At 48.3% G+C, this 19770-nt stretch overlaps 7 protein-coding genes across 7 annotated transcripts; 3 read left to right on the forward strand and 4 right to left on the reverse strand.

The window, feature by feature from the left end:
• Window positions 1–301: 301 nt before the first annotated feature.
• LOC117582633 (AP-2 complex subunit alpha) lies at window positions 302–6727 on the reverse strand. The gene is made up of 8 exons (XM_034270511.1): window positions 6360–6727; window positions 5424–5735; window positions 4692–4903; window positions 3588–4633; window positions 2601–3519; window positions 2265–2548; window positions 2003–2207; window positions 302–1940 (listed from the first exon to the last, which is right to left on the reverse strand). The coding sequence occupies exons 2-8, from the start codon at window positions 5485–5487 to the stop codon at window positions 1863–1865; spliced, it is 2808 nt and encodes a 935-aa protein (XP_034126402.1). The 5' UTR covers window positions 5488–5735; window positions 6360–6727; the 3' UTR covers window positions 302–1862.
• Window positions 6728–7085: 358 nt separating this feature from the next.
• Window positions 7086–10185, forward strand: LOC117582634 (F-box-like/WD repeat-containing protein ebi). The gene is made up of 3 exons (XM_034270512.1): window positions 7086–7484; window positions 7564–8744; window positions 8801–10185. Exons 1-3 carry the CDS (start codon window positions 7427–7429, stop codon window positions 9644–9646), a joined length of 2085 nt encoding a protein of 694 aa, XP_034126403.1. The 5' UTR covers window positions 7086–7426; the 3' UTR covers window positions 9647–10185.
• A 172-nt stretch (window positions 10186–10357) lies between these two features.
• Window positions 10358–11474, reverse strand: LOC117582639 (ribonuclease H2 subunit A). The gene has a single exon (XM_034270520.1). It carries the CDS (start codon window positions 11436–11438, stop codon window positions 10407–10409), a length of 1032 nt encoding a protein of 343 aa, XP_034126411.1. The 5' UTR covers window positions 11439–11474; the 3' UTR covers window positions 10358–10406.
• Window positions 11475–11616: 142 nt separating this feature from the next.
• LOC117582643 (60S acidic ribosomal protein P1) lies at window positions 11617–12398 on the forward strand. Its single transcript, XM_034270525.1, has 2 exons — window positions 11617–11822; window positions 11978–12398. The coding sequence occupies exons 1-2, from the start codon at window positions 11751–11753 to the stop codon at window positions 12242–12244; spliced, it is 339 nt and encodes a 112-aa protein (XP_034126416.1). The 5' UTR covers window positions 11617–11750; the 3' UTR covers window positions 12245–12398.
• On the reverse strand, window positions 12391–12952 carry LOC117582642. Its single transcript, XM_034270524.1, has one exon. It carries the CDS (start codon window positions 12894–12896, stop codon window positions 12453–12455), a length of 444 nt encoding a protein of 147 aa, XP_034126415.1. The 5' UTR covers window positions 12897–12952; the 3' UTR covers window positions 12391–12452.
• A 179-nt stretch (window positions 12953–13131) lies between these two features.
• LOC117582641 (ADP-ribosylation factor-like protein 16) lies at window positions 13132–13747 on the forward strand. Its single transcript, XM_034270523.1, has one exon. It carries the CDS (start codon window positions 13142–13144, stop codon window positions 13718–13720), a length of 579 nt encoding a protein of 192 aa, XP_034126414.1. The 5' UTR covers window positions 13132–13141; the 3' UTR covers window positions 13721–13747.
• LOC117582636 (tetratricopeptide repeat protein 8) lies at window positions 13731–15854 on the reverse strand. Its single transcript, XM_034270516.1, has 3 exons — window positions 15208–15854; window positions 14109–15148; window positions 13731–14053 (listed from the first exon to the last, which is right to left on the reverse strand). The coding sequence occupies exons 1-3, from the start codon at window positions 15596–15598 to the stop codon at window positions 13835–13837; spliced, it is 1650 nt and encodes a 549-aa protein (XP_034126407.1). The 5' UTR covers window positions 15599–15854; the 3' UTR covers window positions 13731–13834.
• Window positions 15855–19770: the final 3916 nt, after the last annotated feature.

The following is a 19770-nucleotide window of genomic DNA, read 5'->3' on the forward strand; positions in this document are numbered from 1 at the left end:
TATTTTCATAGATCTATTGGATCCAATTTAAAAATTACTAGCTAGAGAAAAGAGTGCAAGAGTTACAATTCGTTTCAAGTTAACCCTTTGGTTCTCAGAGGAAGTCTCTAAGCACTTCCGACAGATTCTTCTCTTGCCTCATCAAGAATATTTCTTGGCACAAATCATAAAAGACTTATCTGAATGGTTTCAATTTATATTTATTTATTTATTTAAATACATATTTTTTACGTTTACAGATAAATTCCTGCATTTGCTATATGTAGTTTTTTGTGGTTGTCAGTTATGGGTTTTCTTTTTCGTTTAGTCGCTTTATCTGTTGTATGTGTGTGTGTGTTGGTTGTTCCATGGAATTGTTGTGGAATTTGTGTAACAATTTAACTATTGCACTTAATAGAAAAAACACGCACGGTAACCAACCGCAGGGCATGCAAATAAGATGAAAAAGAGAGAGAGTCTGAAGAGTGTACATATTAGGGGGAGGGGTAAAAGTGTTTGGGAAGGGGGTGACAATTGCCATTATCGTTATTTCAGTATCTATATAATGTATATTTAGTTTACAATTCTTTGTTCTTTGCTTTCTCGGCTGCTATGGCTTCGCTTGCTGTACCTGCAATCTGCACTGCATCGGGATTAGTTTTTAATACTTGGTGCTATATAAATCGCCACGCACCGAGGTACCGAGGCGGCACAACATGTAGTTTTTTGTTTGTTTATCAGTTATCTATGGTACATATACGAAACGAAATAATACACACACATGATCGATCAATCGAAAAATTCTTCTATAAGTATATGTATAATATTTTTTTGTATCTTTTGTTTTGTTTTTTGCAATTTTCGTTTCGTGACCGAATAATTCGTTAAATCTTTTTTTAGTGTTTCTGTTTTTTTGCTCAACAATTCAAAAAAGTATTTGCCTTCGTCCACTAATTATTTGTCTATTATTTAATGAGATTTCCATGCAATGATCCACTTGCCGTTCTCCGTGCTCCTTCAACTTTTCTCAATCCAAAAAACACTAAACATGAAATTTCGTTAATGCAATTGCAATTAATCAATATGTATAAATATTTAGATAACGATTTGCATATTTGTCATTTGCATTCTTTTATATAATTCCGCTGCTGCAAGCTTTTATCTTTCATCGTATTGTTTTTTTTTTAGTTTTTTGTTTTGTTTTTATTACAACGACGTATATACTAGGTATATGTATGTGGTTTTTGTATGAATGTTCATGTTATATATAGTTTATATATATATATATATATATATATATGTATAATGTGTGTGTATAGTATGGTATATAATATCCAATTGCTACTGCCTCCATAAGATGCAACAATATATAATGTTTGTCATACACAATTTTCAACATAATCTAATTATGTCTCTTCTTTCTTTCCTACTATGAACTTTTTTTTGAGCTTAACATTTACAAAGAATTCTGATGCGGATTCTGTGATTCGGGGTTTTAGGTTTAGTTTTTAGGACTTAGCGCAGTGGTTTGACATAAAAAAGAATATTCAAAATAAATTGGGTGTAGTGCCAGCAAGAGTCCGGAGCTCCCACTCTTTGCTGCTGCAGTAGAAGATTTTTCCGATTTTGACAAAAAGGTACGTGTGAAGAGAAGAGAAGTGCGGCTGTGGATTGGTAGGTGGTCGGTCGATCGGTCATGGGAGTGGCGACGGCGGCGGCGTACATAACTAAGGGCGGGCATCGAAATCATCGTTCTTGCTCCTGCTTTGATATTTTCTCTAGGTGTTTAGGATTGTGCATTGTAAAGTGGTTTTCTTTTTGCCGTAGCGTAGCTCTGCTTCTTCTCCACCCCGCGGACAACTTTCCTGTCCCATGATTGTGGCTTAAAATTGATCTGCCAACAGATCGCATATCTCTCGTGTCACCGTCTCCTTGCTGGCGCGCACAGTCAAACGGAACATCTACAAAGGAAAAGGAATACAAAATTAGTTTCAGCTGAAGCTTAGAGTAGTTTGAGCCTTACCTGTGCCTGCTTATTCGGCTCTAGTCGCATCAGACAGCCCACCTGCTGTGATTGCGTGTGTATAATGCCCGCACAGACCATATTATCCGGATTGGGATCCACAGAATCGAGCAGCTGCATGCCAAAGCCCATCAGCTTATTCCTTGCCCCAGGCAAATCCAACGGCTGTGCAGCCTTGAACACTTTCTGTGATCGTTGTTGTTCTCTATAATAGAAGCATTGATTTAGCAATCAGTTTCAGATGTGCAGCTCTGGCACTTACCCGCTTAGATTCTTCCATCGTGCGAAGAAGGATTCGGCATTCATTTCGGTTGGCTCGAAGAACTTATTCACGCTCAGCGGCAGCTTGATGCTGAACTTTTGCTGTGTGCCATTGTAGCGGAAACTGATCTCAATGGTTGGCGCATCGGCATAGTCCTCAATGCACTCGGCTGTGAGCAGCTGTTGGATTTGTGCACCGGCCTCCAGGGTCGGCTCCACAGCCTTCATCTGTACATTCAGCTTGAGCGTCTCCTCCGCAGACCATTGCAGAACGGGATTGAAGTTCTAAACGAAAATGCATGTTAAAACTGCAGAGGAAGAGCAATGAGACGCTTACCGTGAGCGGGACCTGTGTCTTGTTGCCATAGAAGAGCCCTAACCGTCCCAGATTCTGTCTGAATTCACTCTTGACGCCAATCTGCAGCATTTCGTTCTCGAAGAGCACGCCATTGTTTTTGAACAAGAACTTCTTGGTGTTGTAGACGGCACTGGAGTTGTTGTTGCTGCCGTATATGTCGCCTAGGACATCGATGAGGGTGCTGTTGCTTCCCACATTGTTGGCCGGCGGCGTGCTCAGCCCGAGCAGGTCCGTGTTGGCATTGCTGTTGTTCAGTTTGCTGTGCGAGTTGTTCACGTGCACGTTGTTCTGGATCACCGCACCCGAGGTTGGAGCGGGGCTCTTTGACTCCCGAATCTCGTTCTCTGGCACCCGACCTGGCTTCTTCTTCTTGAGCACGGCCAGAATGGAACTCTCGCGCTCTGGGAACGATGGCATTTCCTCCAGCACGGTGGCCAGCACATCCGTGGAGGCGACAATGCTCAGCTGCAGATACTCGCTGGCACGCTGCTGCAGCTCCGCGTCAGCCGAACGTAGATTGCTGTGTTGCCTGAACACATCCTGAATGTTGGTGCGTATTTCCGGGAACAGATTGATGAACTTGATGTAGGTGGACAGCAGCAGAGCACGCGTCATGGGCGAGCACAGATGGTACTTGGAGTGCAGCAACTTAAACTGCACCAGCGGTGCCGAGCGCGAGTCCCCGGCGATCAGGTTGCCAAACTCCCCGAGTATGTAGCCGCCCACCTTGACCATATTCTCGTGACAAGCGGGAGCCTGCAGGGCCTCGAACACGGTCTTGGCTGCATAGCCCTGCACTTCCTCGCGATTGATGACGATCTGAATGACGCGATACCAGACCTCCTCCGACACATAGTCGCCAGCAATGCGTATGAGATTGAGGATTACATCCACGTACCTGCGAGTGAGAGAATGAAAAGAGTTAGGAAAGATTTTCCACAAAAGAGTTTCGTGTCTGGGTCTTACCAGGTATAATCCGTGGCGTATTTCTCAGCGAGAATGGCCACCTTGAGCACCATCTCCTCGCGTATGGAGTAGTCAGCCGTCTCCAGATAGTTGAGCATCTCCTGGACAATCTCCTCGGCATTGCCGCGATCGCACATGGCATACAGCAGATCGACGGCCATCTGGCGCACGGAGACATCCTTCTCCATCTTCATGGAGAGTATGACCACCTCCTGGTGCTTCTTGACCTCCTCGTGGGAGAACTCTGAGGTGGCCAAATGGCACATGGACTCGAGGGCCAGGTAGCGCAAGTTTGTCTCCCGATTGCTGAGGAACTGGCCCAACTGGTTGCACGCACGCACCAACAGATTGGGCTCGCTGTCACTGTGAATGATCAGATTGATGGCCTCGAAGAGGACGGCATTCTTGGCATTTGAATGCTGCACCTTCTTGCTCTTCGGCGGTTCCTGCGCCTTATTGAGGATCGTCTCGAGTGTCTCATTCAGGCGTGCCCTAACGCCCGCCTCCTCGGTCACCGGATTGTAGTTCTGCAGCAGCCGCAGCAGCTTCACGGACAGCCACGGTGCCGGCACAAAGTAGTACGTGTAATCCTGCAAATCTGTGTAGCTGGCAGTCACGATCCTCGAGAGCCGCGACACGGCCAAATTCACGCAGCCCTTGTACTCATCCGGATTGCGCTTGACCAAAGCATCAATCAGCGATGTGGCAGCCGTCACCACGCCCATATGCTGGTCATTCAGCAAGTGAATGATGCGCGAGGTCCACTCGCCGCCGGGTATAATATCGGGCGAGGATCGGAACAGCCGCAGCAGGCACAGCGCAGCCGATTGCTTCACCACATCCATGGTGTCGCCGGAAACGAGCAGCTTGGGTATTTCATTCGAAAAGGATTCGGCCATGTCCCTGCTGCCAATGTTGGCGATGCACTGTAGCGCCAGGTTCACATGCACCGGATTCCGCGACTGCAAATCATTCTTGATCGACTGAATGATGAGGCGGATCAAATCGCTGTTTGTGTTCACCAGCACCGAAATGAATAGATATCCCTGAAAGACACACATGATTATTAAATGTCTTCTGGTGATCCTCTGTTTAACCACTTACGATCTGCTTCTCTGAGTATTTGTTGGAGGACAGAAGATTGACCGCCTCCATGTGGCCAAAGTCAATGTCATGGCCCAGTAGAAAGATGAATAGCAGCTTGCACACATATTTCTTCTTCTGGTAGCCATCGAGAGTTTTGTCTCCTTTAAATTTGCTTCGTATGTTGGCCAACTCCTTGTTTATGCGTTTGACCTCCGCTTCTTTGCTTTTACCTGCAGAAAAGGAATGATAAATGGGTCAAGGTCATAAAAGGAGAATCCCAGAAAAAGCAGAAGCTTTCTTTTTCCCCCGTTGCCTGAACACATATGATCGATTAATGGAGAGTGATTTATGTGTGTGTGACTCTCACTCTCAAAAGCCCTAGCTCGCTCTCTCTCACTCGTGGTCACAATTAGTACCAGTCACCAAAAGTGGAGACTCTTGGAGACTCTATGCTGTGGAGAGAGGAAACCAGTAACGGGCAGCATGACGATAATGCGGACAGAGTTACGGGGCAAACAAACAACAATTGTCGTCGTCGGCACTTTCATGCATAATAAAAATATGTTAGGCCTGTGTGTGTGTGTTGCTCCTCTCAGTAATTGATCAAGAAATGGCGCTGATTCCGCCCCTATGAATGAATTTGGATAAGAAAAGCTAGCTCTGCCCAGCCTCTGCTCACTGATAAATTAAATTTAAATGCAAGCAATTTACTGGAGAGTTTATTTTTATATATTTTTGTTTGTTACTTACAGTTTCTTATATCCGATATAAACACTGCCAGGCCTCTCATGCCATCCCCCCGCACCGGCGCCATTGTAGTTAGCTTGTTAATTTTCGCTGGTTTTATGCAAACTGTGGGGCGCAAGAAAAATCTGCCTGTGAGGCGGCCGAGTCTCGAGACGCTCTTATCGGCTCGAACTCGACAACAGCAGCAGCAGTAGCAACAGCAACGAAAGCGACGACGACGGAGTCGGGTATTTTATTTGCTTGCAAACAAAATATCAGCCGCTTCAATTTTCGTTCAGTGTAGTTCCGCCGTTCCGATGAAATTCTCTGTCAGACCTGTTGGAGAGAATCGTCACGTATTAGGGTGGGGGCTGATCAGTAAGTGGGTGGGGGGTATTGGGAAAAATAAAAGAATCTGCTTGCAAATCATTTATTGCAAAATGAACCCTGACATTTGAGGGCATTCCGCGCGAGTGGGTAGAGGGTTAGGGTAGGGGGAATGATGCCCGCTGTCAACGCCGCCCCCGCGCACTCTTGGCAAGCACTCTTGCAACTTTGGCACTGCCACAACAGCAGAGCAGCAACAGCAACACACAACTGATAAAGATTCAGATTCAGTGAGCTCCACCAACGACGAGATGACCTCGGGGACCGCACTTTTATCGCCTGCCTGCACTCCCGAACTGTGGCGTTTGCATTTGCATTTATTTGGTTTATTTGGTGGGGACCGAGACCGCAACCGAAACCGCGACCACCGGACGAACCACCGGCTTTTGGCTTCTAGCTTATGATCACTTTTTGGGCTCTTTGTTGCCTGCCTTTGTGCACTCGTTCGCTTTCACGTCACGTCACTTTTTCCTTTTTTTTCTCTTCGCAAGATGACGAAGTCGTTTTATTGGCACAAACCGAAACAAACATTAATGGGCGTATGTGTCTTTCCATGGGGCTTTGGCTGCTTACTTTTTATGCTTAAATAGTACACACGATCCCGATTAGAGGCGGCCCGCAGTGAAAAATTGTTGGTTTGGTTGCTGCTTCGCTGGGCCTCTGCTCTGGGCTCTGGCGTTGGTTGTGCTGGAATTTTGTATTAGTTGGCTCCGTTTTGTGGCTTGGGCTCTCTCACGGCTTCGTTTTTTCTGGGTGTTGGCTGCGGAATGTTTGTCGCGAGTACTCGGCTTTATGTAACTCCACCTGATTGCCGATTTACTTTGATATTTGCTGCTTTTTTGTTGTTAACTATTGCCAAATGCAGAGCAATTCACTAAAACGAAAATTTCTATTGATTTTTCTTCTCTCTCTGCCTCGGACTGGAGAGCCTCCTAGCGGGCGCAAGTGTCCAGAATAGTGTGGCAAAACGCCAAAATACCGCAAATACCAACAAATTGTGCCAGGGCTGCGGAAAAGGTGCACGATACGAATCGTTGTGACGTCACAGGTTCCCATTTGTATTCTTTGCTATAAGAGTTTCTAGAAAATGCATTGGAAATGCAATGAAAGTAAAGTCATTGAGTGAGGAAAAAATCATATTTTTTTTATTACATGCAGTCAACTTAGCAAATTAATTGTGTATCTCCCATTTCGAGGTTTTACATTTCTGACGTCATGTGTGGAGCGATTAAAAAGCCGCAACGAACCACCTCATACTCACGACCTTTTGCCTGAACTCCGCCATTTTTTTGCGCGTTTCAGGGCTGCGATACTCAGTTTTTATTTGTGAAAAAAATATGTAAAATGCTCTTGCGTTTCAAAGTGAATTGGTAATTTTAGCAACAGGCCGGATCCACCGCAACTAAAAGCCACATAGCGACATCAGCACACCCAGCAGGCCCCATCCGATTGCTGGAGAGGAGCAGAGAGCGCGTGCTAAATGCAGACGCATGTGTTACGCAGTGCCGTGTTATCTCCCTCGTCATTGCCGTCGCCGCCACCGCCACAATAATCGGTCGTCGTCGTCCATCGAGTGCTCCTAGGACCTGAAGTGCATTCAAAAACAACATAAAACTGGAAGAGTGCGCCCCCTGGTAGCCATGAGTTTTTCCAGCGACGAGGTAAACTTTCTTGTTTACCGATATCTGCAGGAGTCGGGTGAGTCGGAAATTTTCCATTGGCCCCTCGCACACCGCTGCCAACGTTTAGTCATATCTAATTTCATTCTGTGTTGTAGGCTTTCTGCATTCCTCGTACGTGTTTGGCATCGAGTCACACATCTCGCAGAGCAATATTAATGGAGCCCTGGTGCCGCCGGCTGCGCTGCTCACCATTCTACAGAAGGGTCTGCTCTACACAGAGGTGGAGTGGAGCGTGGGCGAGGATGGTGAGGTGGCGCGCCCCATTGAGGGGCTATCCCTGATCGATGCTGTGATGCCGGAGGTGAAGCCGCCCAAGCCGGTGGTCAAAACGGAGCCGGGCAAACCCGGCGTTGACTCCACAGCGCCGGCAGCCACAAATGCCAACAGCAATGTGAAGGTTGAGATCAAGGTGGAGCCCGGCACGGCGAATGCGGGCGCCACAAAGTCATCCAGCAGCACCACGGGCACCACAACGCCCACAGAGTCCACCAATGAGGTGGATTCCAGTGGGAGTGCCGCAGCCACTGCCAATAACGCAGGGAGCGGAGCAAGCAACGGAAATGGAACCCAGGCAGCCACTGCCGGCTCCACCAATGCCACAGCCCCAGCGGCCGGTGATTCCTCCGCCACAGCCGCCAGCGGAGCAAACAAAAAGGCCAACTCCAGTGAGCCCGGCAGTTCGTCGGCGGCGAACAATGCGGGCAATGCAAATGCAACGAGCACAGACGACGCCGCCTCATCCACATCCACCAATGGCAACAGCAACACCTCCAGCAGCGCCGAACAGCCGTCCAGTGGCGCAGCACCCGCCGGAGCCGCTGTCTCGACTTCCAATCCCGATACAGCGGCTGCTGCCGGAGGAGCCACAGCCGCGGGTGCCAAGGCATCCACTGCGGCTGTCACAATTCGAGTGGGTGCACAGCCCAACAATGTAACGGCGGGAACAGCCACAGCGCAGAGCTCAGCTCCCAGTGGGACCATCTCCTCCTCGACGGGCGGCACACCCGCACCCGTTGAGGCCATGGAGATTGATCAGAGCATCGAGATACCCGAGTCCAAGGCACGCGTGCTGCGTGGCCATGAGAGCGAGGTGTTCATTTGTGCCTGGAACCCAAGTCGCGACCTGCTGGCCAGTGGCTCTGGCGACAGTACTGCCCGCATCTGGGACATGTCCGATGCAAATACCAATTCCAATCAGCTGGTGCTGCGGCACTGCATCCAAAAGGGCGGAGCAGAGGTGCCCAGCAACAAGGATGTCACATCGCTGGACTGGAATGTGAGTAGATATCGCCGTATTCGATTTCGCAGATCTGTAATCCCTTTCCCTTGCAGTGTGATGGCTCGCTGCTGGCCACAGGCAGCTACGATGGTTATGCGCGCATCTGGAAGACAGACGGACGGCTGGCTTCCACGCTAGGCCAGCACAAGGGACCGATTTTCGCGCTCAAGTGGAACAAAAGCGGCAATTACATTCTTTCCGCCGGCGTGGACAAAACAACAATCATCTGGGACGCCTCCACGGGTCAGTGCACGCAACAATTTGCCTTCCATAGTGCACCCGCCCTGGACGTTGATTGGCAGACAAATCTGGCATTTGCCTCGTGCAGCACGGATCAACGGATACACGTGTGTCGGCTGGGCGTGAATGAGCCCATCAAGACGTTCCGTGGGCACACCAATGAGGTGAATGCCATCAAGTGGTGTCCGCAGGGACAGCTACTGGCCTCCTGCTCCGATGATATGACACTGAAGATCTGGAGCATGAATCGGGATCGCTGCTGTCACGATCTGCAGGCGCATTCCAAGGAGATTTACACGATAAAGTGGTCGCCCACGGGGCCGGGCACAAATAATCCGAATACGAATCTTATTCTCGCCTCGGCATCCTTCGATTCCACGGTGCGACTGTGGGACGTAGAGCGGGGCAGCTGCATTCACACGCTCACCAAGCACACGGAGCCCGTCTACTCGGTGGCCTTCAGTCCCGATGGCAAACATCTGGCCTCGGGCAGCTTCGACAAGTGTGTGCACATCTGGAGCACGCAAACCGGACAGCTGGTGCACAGCTACAAGGGCACTGGTGGCATTTTCGAGGTCTGCTGGAACTCCAAGGGCACCAAAGTGGGCGCCAGTGCCTCCGACGGCAGCGTTTTTGTGCTCGATCTGCGGAAGTTCTGATCCACGGCACTCAATGGCGTTGTGGATACGCTAACAGCGCCAGCACGCGTCCAGGAGATTCTGAGTTTTGTCTATTAAAAAAAAAAACGCTTCTATGTAAACTGTAAACATCCCCGAACACCCAGAAACACACCTTCAAAACGGAGCTGCTTGGACTCTCTTTTGTTCCCATGAAGCAATATCCATTTCATGTGTACCTGCAGAGATGTCCAAGCGCTTTGGGTAACGAGTTTTCCCCTCCTTATGCTTTTGTCCAATGTCTTTCGTACGCTTAGTCACACAACGCGTTTTGCCCCCTCTGCTCGTTTTTAATCTTAATTGTAAGCTCTATGATTCTAAGAACTCCTCCCCGCCCCACACAATTTTTATACAGAAATCGTTTAGTATAACTTTATGCATTTTGTTATTGTATCGATCGAGAGTGGATGACGACGACGAACCCCCCTCTAAACCACTTCTATATAGTCTCTCCTGCTCCTAACTTCATGCTGCCCTTTTACACTTAAGACTTAAATCATACGAGTACGAGTATTGTCCCACAACACCCTGTCCCAACTCCACAGACATGCAGATGGATGGAGATGGAGAGATCAGAACCGATTCACGCATACATTCAGAACAGTGTAACTGCATCCCCCGCCCCGCCCCCACACGTAGCCTGTAAACACAAACGTAAGCCTAAGATTTATAAAGAAGAATTGGCGAAAAACATAAGATTCATTAAAGCTAAAGCTATATTTAAAATTGATTTATCCAACGTCTAAAACTCGTGGACACTGGACAGATGACGTTGCTTGAGGAAGCGACATTCCTCGCGTATTACTTCGCCCTCTTTGGTGGTGCCCTTGAAGAACTTTGTCAGCTTGGTGCCTGCGTACTTTGGCTTCTCCGTTTCCGGTTCATCGAACTCCATGTCGTAGGCCTTGTCCGCCAGCGCATTCTCCGCTGTGGACCAGCTGAAGCGCACGAGCCGCGGGAAACCAAACACCAGATCAATGTTTTCGGTAAGAAAACGTTTCGTGACTGGATCCCCTGGGTAGCCGCTGCCAAAGGCATTGTCCTTGATGACCAAACCCTCGGGAAAGCGCCACACTTTGAGCGCATGATCGCGGGTTACCTTCGCGCAGATACTGGCCGCAGAGACAATTGGGTAGGTGGAATCGGCCTTCTTGGCCACGGTGATCTTGAAGCTGGGAAAGCGACGCATCAGCTTCTCCTGGTACTTCTCCGGCGGCCCCACCGTGTCAACATAGACCTCGGCTATGTTCACGCCCGCATCGATGGCGCGTTGGATCAGACCCATGGCCGATTCCATGGAGACTTCGTTCAGCGAGCACTTGGCCCGCCGGTACATGCTCGTGCTGATCACATTGGGTGAGATAATCTCCACGGCCCAGCCCATGCAGCTGTTGGCATACTCGAGGGTGTTTATTTCGTTGAAGATGATGTCCCGCTTCTCCTCCGTCAGTTGCTTGGAGTCGGCGCAGCCCAGATCGATCAGCGCCTGCTTGCTCTCCACCGGGCAGTAAGAGATGCCGTAGACCATGGGACCCAGTACGGGACCACGGCCCGCCTCGTCAACGCCTAGCATGCAGGGTTTTTCCTTGCACACGGCCGGCACATCGCTGAGGTACACCGTGTTCTGGCTATTCTCCTGAGAAGCAATAAACGGACCCAACGACTTTAGCGACGTGATTTTGAGTATTTCCTTCATCTCCTCATCCTGGGATTGATCGCCATCGGCTATAGTTTCGTGTTCCGCCTTGATTTTGATATCTTCTGAGTCCGACATTCTGCGCGCCTTTTTTGTTTACTAACAGACAGGGTGACCGTTTATGGTATATTTTATACTTGTTGGTATATTCTGGTGTCGAAATTGTGTATTGGTATATAACATGGTATATTTAACATATATTTTGGTATATTTCTTATGGTCAGACGGTATATTAGTACGAAAATTCTTCGGCGGCCACACTTCCGATATCAGCTCTTTCCGGTTTGGACTTTTCCCCAGCGTGCTTGTTCTCAATAGAGCTAAGGCCATTTATTAAACAAATTAATTTTTGGCGACTTGCACAATAATTAATTAAACACCAATTTCACAATGTCGACAAAAGCTGAGCTCGCCTGCGTTTACGCTTCCCTCATCCTGGTTGATGACGATGTTGCCGTCACTGTAAGTTTGAGTTGTCAAAGTCAATGCCAATGGAAAACAAATCTTTTCGGTTTGGCGGCATCCTAATGGATTTGTGAAAGATTTGTTAATCCTGTGATGCATTGCACTGTTCCACAACACCTACTAATCATATTTTTTTGTATGTATTGCCGTAGGGTGAGAAAATCTCCACCATCCTGAAGGCCGCCAACGTTGAGGTCGAGCCCTACTGGCCCGGTCTCTTCGCCAAGGCTCTGGAGGGCGTCAACGTTAAGGATCTGATTACCAACATCGGCTCCGGAGTTGGTGCTGCCCCAGCTGGTGGTGCTGCTGCCCCCGCTGCTGCTGATGCACCAGCCGCCGAGGCCAAGAAGGAGGAGAAGAAGAAGGAGGAAGAGTCCGATGTGTCCGACGACGACATGGGATTCGGCCTGTTCGATTAAGCATCCAATATATGCTTATGAACCACATCCATACCGACATAACATCCGCCGTGTTTGTGCTTTTTTATCCCTATGAAGTGATGTTTTTATTTCCGACTTTCGTACACGTTTTAATGTACAAATTCGACGAAATATAAACGTTTGCGAAAAGTGATTGGTCTGTGACGTTTATTGGGTTATCATAATAATAATATATAAATGGATAATGCTAGAGCACAACCTCGTTCAGCACTTTGGCCAGGGCGTGCAGATTGGGGCTGTCGATTTCCTTCAGGCCGAGGCAGATAACAAAATCCGTTGGCGATTCCCAAAGTTTCGTGTTGTTGACCAGGAACTGAATGGCACAGTCGACTTCAGCAGTGTTGGCTCCCAGACAGCAGTTTATGGTTATTGGCACCGAGACGTGGAAGTCCGGATTGTGCACGGGCTTGAGCACTGAGGGACTGTTGCTTATGTCGAAGCTCACATTGTAGGTGCCGGCAATCTTGCCAAGCTGCGTGATGACCAGCAGACGCTTGCGCCCGAAGCGATGGTACACTATTTCCGTGGGTATGCCATTCACAGGCACCGAAAACTGCTTCTCAAAGCCGGTTTGTTTGACTTCCTCACGAGGTACTTCTGTGGGTTTTGGTTTCGCGCAAATTTCATCCATTTTATCCACAAATATAAATTTTGTTTACGATGAGACAGCATACAGCGTGACCAGCAAGGTGACAATGTGTTTTCGATAAGCGCTCGAAATATACCGAAATATACCTGGTAATTTGCAAAAGTGACTACAACAGCACCCTTTGTGCTTAACAGACTGCTGAGTTAGTTTACAATGTGTGCGATAGATGGAGTCATAGTTGAATTTCTGGTTGTTTGATCAATATCGAAGGAAAAGCAACGGTAAAAATGTCCTGCATTTGTCTGGGTCCCAAGCGTTCGGGCAAGACCCACCTGCTGAAGGCGCTCCAAGAGCCGGACTCTATTGACGAGACAAGCTACTCCATGCCCACCATTGGCACGGGCATTTATCGCATTCATTTTCCCACCAAATCGCCAAACAGCGACAAACCAAAGCCACCGCCAGCGGATGGATCCGCACCTGCACACCCCCACGGGAGCAAGCATCTGCCCAAGTCCATTCAGATACTGGAGATAGGCGGCAGCATGGCTCCACTGTGGCGGCAGTACTTTGAGGACGTGAAAAAACTCATCTATGTGGTGGACACATCCAATCTATGCCAGATCTCAGCAGCTGGGGTGTTATTTTACTCCATACTGACGGAGCCACGACTACAGAAGGTAAAGATTCTGCTGGTGCTGGCCAAAATGGATTATTCCTACAGGCAGATGCGCAATGAGGCGCTGCTCATGCTGCAAATGTCCAAGCTGCAGAAGCAAATACGCCAACAGGTGACCATTGTGGAGGCCAGTGCGGTGAACAAAGTGGGGCTGGACGCCATCTACGAGTGGCTGCAGAGGCAGTAGGGCGTGGATATTGAATAAAAGCTGCTCCATGAACCGTTTATTTGGTGAAAATGTCATTTGTTTTAAAACAGTGTTGGGTAACGTAAGGTTGAGCTGAGCGAGCCGCGATTTCATCTACAATTTGTAATGCAAATCCATAAATTGCAGATTGCCAGTCACTTCCTCCGCATCGGGCATCATATCTTTGGCTGCATTAAGGTATGACTTGGCGCCCATAATGTCTCCACCCTGCGCAGCCAGCACGGCGAGGTTGTTCAAAGCCGCGCCATTCCGAGCATCCGAGGTGAGGCAAAGTTGCAGGCAGCGACGTGCCAAATTGAAGTCTCCAGAGGTCTACATTTAAAGATAGATTTAAGTAAAGTTTGGACTTCTATGCGGAAGGACTCACCACTGCCACAAAGCTCAAATTATACCAAATATCCGCCTTCTGCTCGGGCTGTGTGGCCATGGCCAAGGCGCGCTGAAAGCAGGGCAGCACCAGATCAATCTGTCCGCCATAGAGACAGCACAGCGCTATGTTACAGTAGAGCTCCGCCGAGTGTGCGCCCAGCGAGAGTATTCTACGGTAATACATGAGAGCCAATTCCGGATTGTTGTCGTAGAAGTAGCCCACAGCAATGCTGGCCAGCGCCTCAACATTGATGGGCTGCAGTCGGGCCACCAGGCGATACAACTGCTGCGAGTCCTCCTGCCGCTCCATGGCTTGATGGATGCGCGCCTGCTCCAGGCGATAGGTGACATCGAAGGGACGCAGATCCACCACTTCCCCAATCAAGACCAAAGCGCGTTCCGGCTGCTTGAGACGCTGATAGAGTCGCGACAGCAGCAAATAAGTGTCGGGATGGGGAAAGGCTGCCAGGGACTGCTGCAGGCAGGGCTCCGCACGACGTGGATAGTGGAGCGCGAGGAGACATCTTCCCATTTGCTGCTGCCACCACCAGTCAGTGCCTGTGGCAATGGGTCGCTGCCGCTGCACCTCGAGCACCGCCTGGCAGAGGGAGTGCGCCTTCTGCACATCCGCCTCGTGGTAGTAGAGGAACTGAAACAGCGCCTTGACCAGCGTCTCACGCTCCGCATAGATGGTGGGATTGAGGCGTGAGGCCTGATACAGCTTCGACGTGGCATCGCCCACATTAAAAGCCGCCGCTGAGGTGGCCCTCACGCGCGACGCTGTGCCACAACGCGATGCAGGCCGGGCACCCAGCGAGGATCCCGGACGACTCAGACTCGTGCCAGGACGCGCCACGGCCGCGGAACCCGGACGGGAGCTGTTCAGTCGCCCATCGCTGGAGTGGGCCATGCCAGCGCCTCGACTGCTGCGCTGCGCCAGGCGCTGGCTGGTGCTCGGCCGTGGCTGGAATGCGGTCTTGATGCTGCTGCCAGGACGCGCGGCCGTGGCAATGCGCTCGAACTCCACCTCCTCGTGGGCTGTGGGGGGGAAGTTTGGCTTTGGTTTGCAGTCAAAGTGGGTTTGGTTTGCGACTTACCTTGCTCCTCGCCAGCATCATCCACCTCGAGGTCATCCAGGTAGACGCGCTGCGTCAGAGCTCGCATCTTTAATTGCCACACGCCCTCCATCAGCCAAGTGGGCATCATGATGGATGCGGCGACGGCCTTCTGCTGCGACTGTGGCTGTTGCCTCGGGCCAATGCGTTGCAAATTGCTACCGAATCTGCGGCTGCCTTCGGTCTCCGCCTGCTGTGGCTGCTGCTGCTGCGGCTGCTCCTCCTGCTCCCCTCCCTCTTTGGTGGCAAACATTTGGACATTGTTGTCGTGACCGGCCTGCAACAGGGCGTTGCACAGCTCTGCACATTGGTCGTAGGAGCGACGACGGTAGAGGGACACGGCCCTGAAGTAGTCCAGCTCCAGTGTCGCCATCGGCACGGGGGGCTGCCCCTCTGCCCGCTAAAGATGGAGTTGGTTTGGCTCTTCCTGTTCTGGCTGGCGACTTCAAGTGTCTGAATTCCTTGGATCTTCTTTTTTTTTAGTCTTTTTTTGGGTTGTTCTTGGCCTGGCTCTGTGGAATTTCAAAACCGGATGCGTGTCATTCCTCTGCCCTCGGGCGGCACCGCCCCACTCTCTCTCTCTCTCTCTCACTCTCTGGCAGGAATGCTGTTTGCCGCTTCCTGCGGTTACCCTTACCTTCGTCTGTTTCGGTTTTAGAGCTCTCCGACTGCTGCTGCTGCCGCTTCTGGCATTTGTTTTAGTTCTTTCTAATTTCTATGCCCATAATTTGTCTTTGGGCTCCTTCTTTGGTTAGATTTAATTTGTGGATTCCTGCGAGTATCGACTGTGGGCACAGGTACATACCTGCATATGGGGTTTTGACGTGGCCAAAGGGTCTTCCGGTGCCCATGGCAACCCATGGGCCTAACCAAAACACAAATTGCTTTGGGCTCTGCGCCTGCCCCATGGGAAAAATATGTGTTACCTCATTTCTTTAGGTAAAATAAATAGATAAATATGTAGAAAATTATGGGCACTGAGGTGCTGGCCTCTCAGGCTCTTTTTAACATAATTAAACACATAATTAACCACTTTTTATTATAGGTGGAATTAATATTGGTTATTTATTTGCTTATTTTGCATTTTTAGTAGCCATTTTCGTTGTTATTTCATCTAATTTCGTTCCTTTTGCTGCATTTATGCCGTGTTTCTATAATAACCATAAGTCCCACAAGTTTTTTGTTTTCTTTTTATTTACAGATATTATTTATAGAGCCTTGTAGAGCCAAAAGTTTCAAACTCTTCAAGGTTAGAGGTTGAACAATTCCTAAAAAATAATTCCCCATCCAATCCACTATCCATAGCCATAACCCAGCATGAACTCCACACCCACAATAATTAGCAGCATCAGCTCGAAAATCCACAGCTAGAAATCCATGCAAATTATTGCACAAAAGTCCAGCCAGGGCAGATACTCATAATAAATGTGTTGAGATGGTTGGTTGGTTGGTTGGTTGCTTGTCAGGTGTTCGGGTCAGTAAATCTGCTGATGCTGATGATGCAGCTTCTGTTTAGGAGTGGAGCAACCACAGAGCTGCTGCCTCTGCTCTACCCTCATCATTACCGCGCTCCTCTCCACTCTATGTGTTTGAGTTGAACAAATGATAAGCGCCAAATATTTGTTGATAAATGTTTGAAAATTAAATGTGCGGCAACAACAGCACAGAGCCACAGAGCCACAGAGCCACCTGAAGACTCGCTGTACGACGTTGAACTCATGGCTATGGCATGCAAAACTCAAATATTTATCAGTCTAGAAGGTGCAGAGGCAGTTCCCTCAGAGGGGCACCAGTTCTATCTAGGGTTGGGGGATTGCTTGCTCCCACGGTTCAAGATGCTAATCGAAATTTGAATAAGTAATACGCTGGGATCTTCCACTTCCATTTGTGCCGAAGAAAAAAATCCAGAAGAATTTTATATATTTATCGCTGGATCTGTAGTTGTATCTTTAGCTATGTATTTGTATCTGTATCTTTTGCTGTGTGCCTCTATCTTTATCTGTATCTTCTATTTGCTGTGTGTTTCGAGAGAGTGTTTTTTTTTCGCTTTTTTTGGCATTGAATTTACGTTTTGCGACTGTTGGCGGCTTATCAGCCGTTTGGGCCAAAATGCGTCAGCAGCGGGGCCACTTGTCGGTGTTTTTATCACAGACGACATACCTCATACCTGACTGGTGCCTGCTCCCTGTCTGTCCCTCTGCCTGCGCTCCACCATCATACCGGCTGCCTCTCAATTGGAGTGACTAGTTAATCATCAGCGGATCCATGGCGTCCGGCAGGTGCCTGCTGCCTCTGCCCGTTGCCTCGAAAAGTGTCAAGATGATCTCGTAACGCGACTCTCTCAATTAGCCGGCCACACCTGACAGCTGCAGATTGAGCTGTGCCGTGCTGTGGACTGTGCTGAACTGGGGGTAAGAAAAGGTATTCCACAGCTTCAGACGCTCCCTGGGAAATTCTTTGGCCACACGAACTGATTTCGCGAGAATGAATTTGCTGCAGGATAACATTAAGCTTTACAGAGTGTGCGAGATAAAAGATTTTCGTTTTAGTTGGATAATTTATAGAGTAATGAGTGTGGAAGTGTGGAAGTGTACTTCAGAGAAAGGGTTTATAGCTCTGTTAATAAATCATAGAAAAATATTCATATCAGAGATATCATTACAGACTTTTGTCTGTTTTGTTTTGGGGAAACAATTTGACTTTATAACAATTAAAATCATTTAATTCGAATATCTATTTAGGCTTTTGCACTTAGAAAACTCTCAATATAATTGATCTTCTAAGGATTATCCGTGTTGGGTGTTTGCAGTTAATTTTAGCTTAGAAATTGATTCAACAAAAACTGACCAAAAATTGTTTGCAGATCATAGCTTTAGGCCTGTTAGTTGGGGCTTTTTATCAATAATTTCTACACGTATTCTATTTAAACCCAAACCTAATGAGTACTTTAATTCCTTACACAAATTTGTAAATATTTTTCCTTGTAAACGTAGACCCATCCAGCTGCCTGTTTGAAGTTCAAAAGTTAATAGTGAAAAATTGTTTTGCTCGCACTCACGAGTATTTGCTGTTTGAACAAGTGTTTTCCTCTTTTCCTTTATTTTTGCGGTTGTATCTATTTCTGCCGCCAAAAACTGTGTTACCATAATAATCATCACACCTACCACTCCACCTCGCTGGCATCGCTCTGTGACGGCAACCCATGGGAACCAAATACCTTAAGTACGAGTACGAGCATTTCCATGCCATTGAGAGGTGGCCTAGGAATCGGTTAAAGAGGTTTGGAGGCTTCGATAAACCGCAAAAGCAAAAAGCTTCATCATCATCCACTGCTGACATGGAGATGCATTCGCTTGGTTTGGCTCAAGCTCTTACTCTTTGTTTGCCCTGATCCTCCGTCTCCTGTCTCGATCCTTGCAGCCGCATATAAAAGCTCATTAAAAGCAACAACAAAAAAGCATAAAAAGAAGAGCAAAAGGCAAACGCAGACGCAACGCAGCTACTGTACGAACATTGGTTATTTTTTCTTTTTTTTAGTTGCAGCCACAGGACTCCCCTCTGCCACTCCGCGTTCCCTCTCCTCGAGCAGCTCGCTCTGGCCAAAAAGAAGGCAAAGCACAAGAAAGGCCAAAACAGGTAACAGGCACAGAAAGAGAGAGAGAGAGAAAAAGAGCAAAGGCAAAAGCAACAACAACATGCCTTAGAGACATCCGTTGAGGCTGCGCACGCGCGACTCTTGCTGCGTCTTCTTCCTCGGTTGCGTTTTTGGGGCCTTGGAGCTTATTGCCACAGCCTCGAATCTCGTGCCTCGTGTTGCTCTGCTCCTCTTCCTTTTTGCTTTGTTTTCATTTTGCTTTGCTTTTTGTTAGCCGGCATTTAAAGGGTATAGAGGGGGAGGAATGGGCCAGAGACACATTTATAATATCAAATTTAAAATTTGTGAAAAAAATATTAGGTACAGCTTTGATCAATATTCGTTTATTTCCATGGCTTAAAACTCTTTAGTAAAAGTGTAGAGCAATCAGCTACTGTTTTAAAGAATATTTCGTGAATATTTCCATTATTATCACGCATTATGCAGCATCTCCCATCGGTTGGAAGAGGATATAGAGGGTGGCTAGAGTGAGAGCTATGATTAGCCTGAAATTTTCCTAATTTCCCTAATTGAGTTTCGGCTAATGACTCAACGTCCTGCTTTGAACTATTCGTTCTTCAACATTTTCTTTCCCAATAGTAGGTACTACCTAGTCCATCAGTTTCCCTGCTTGTTGCTGTTGTTATTGTTGCTGTTCTTTTGCTGCTGGCTGCTGCTGTTGATGATGATGATGACGATGCTAAAGATTGCAATCACGTTGCGCACAGCGTACAGAATTTGTATCTGCAAGATACATCTGCCTTTTTTTTCCGCCGAGCACCTCCTGGTGCACCTCTCCCTCGGCCTCTAGCTACACGTCGGGGGGCTCCCTGAATTTCATTTCCCTGGAATTTATTTAGAACACATTGTTGGTGCTTGGCTCTTGTTGTTGTCGTTGTTGCATGTTGCTC

The sequence above is a fragment of the Drosophila guanche genome, unplaced genomic scaffold (genome assembly GCF_900245975.1).
Source record: "Drosophila guanche unplaced genomic scaffold, DGUA_6, whole genome shotgun sequence".
In the NCBI taxonomy this organism is placed as follows: domain Eukaryota; kingdom Metazoa; phylum Arthropoda; class Insecta; order Diptera; family Drosophilidae; genus Drosophila; species Drosophila guanche.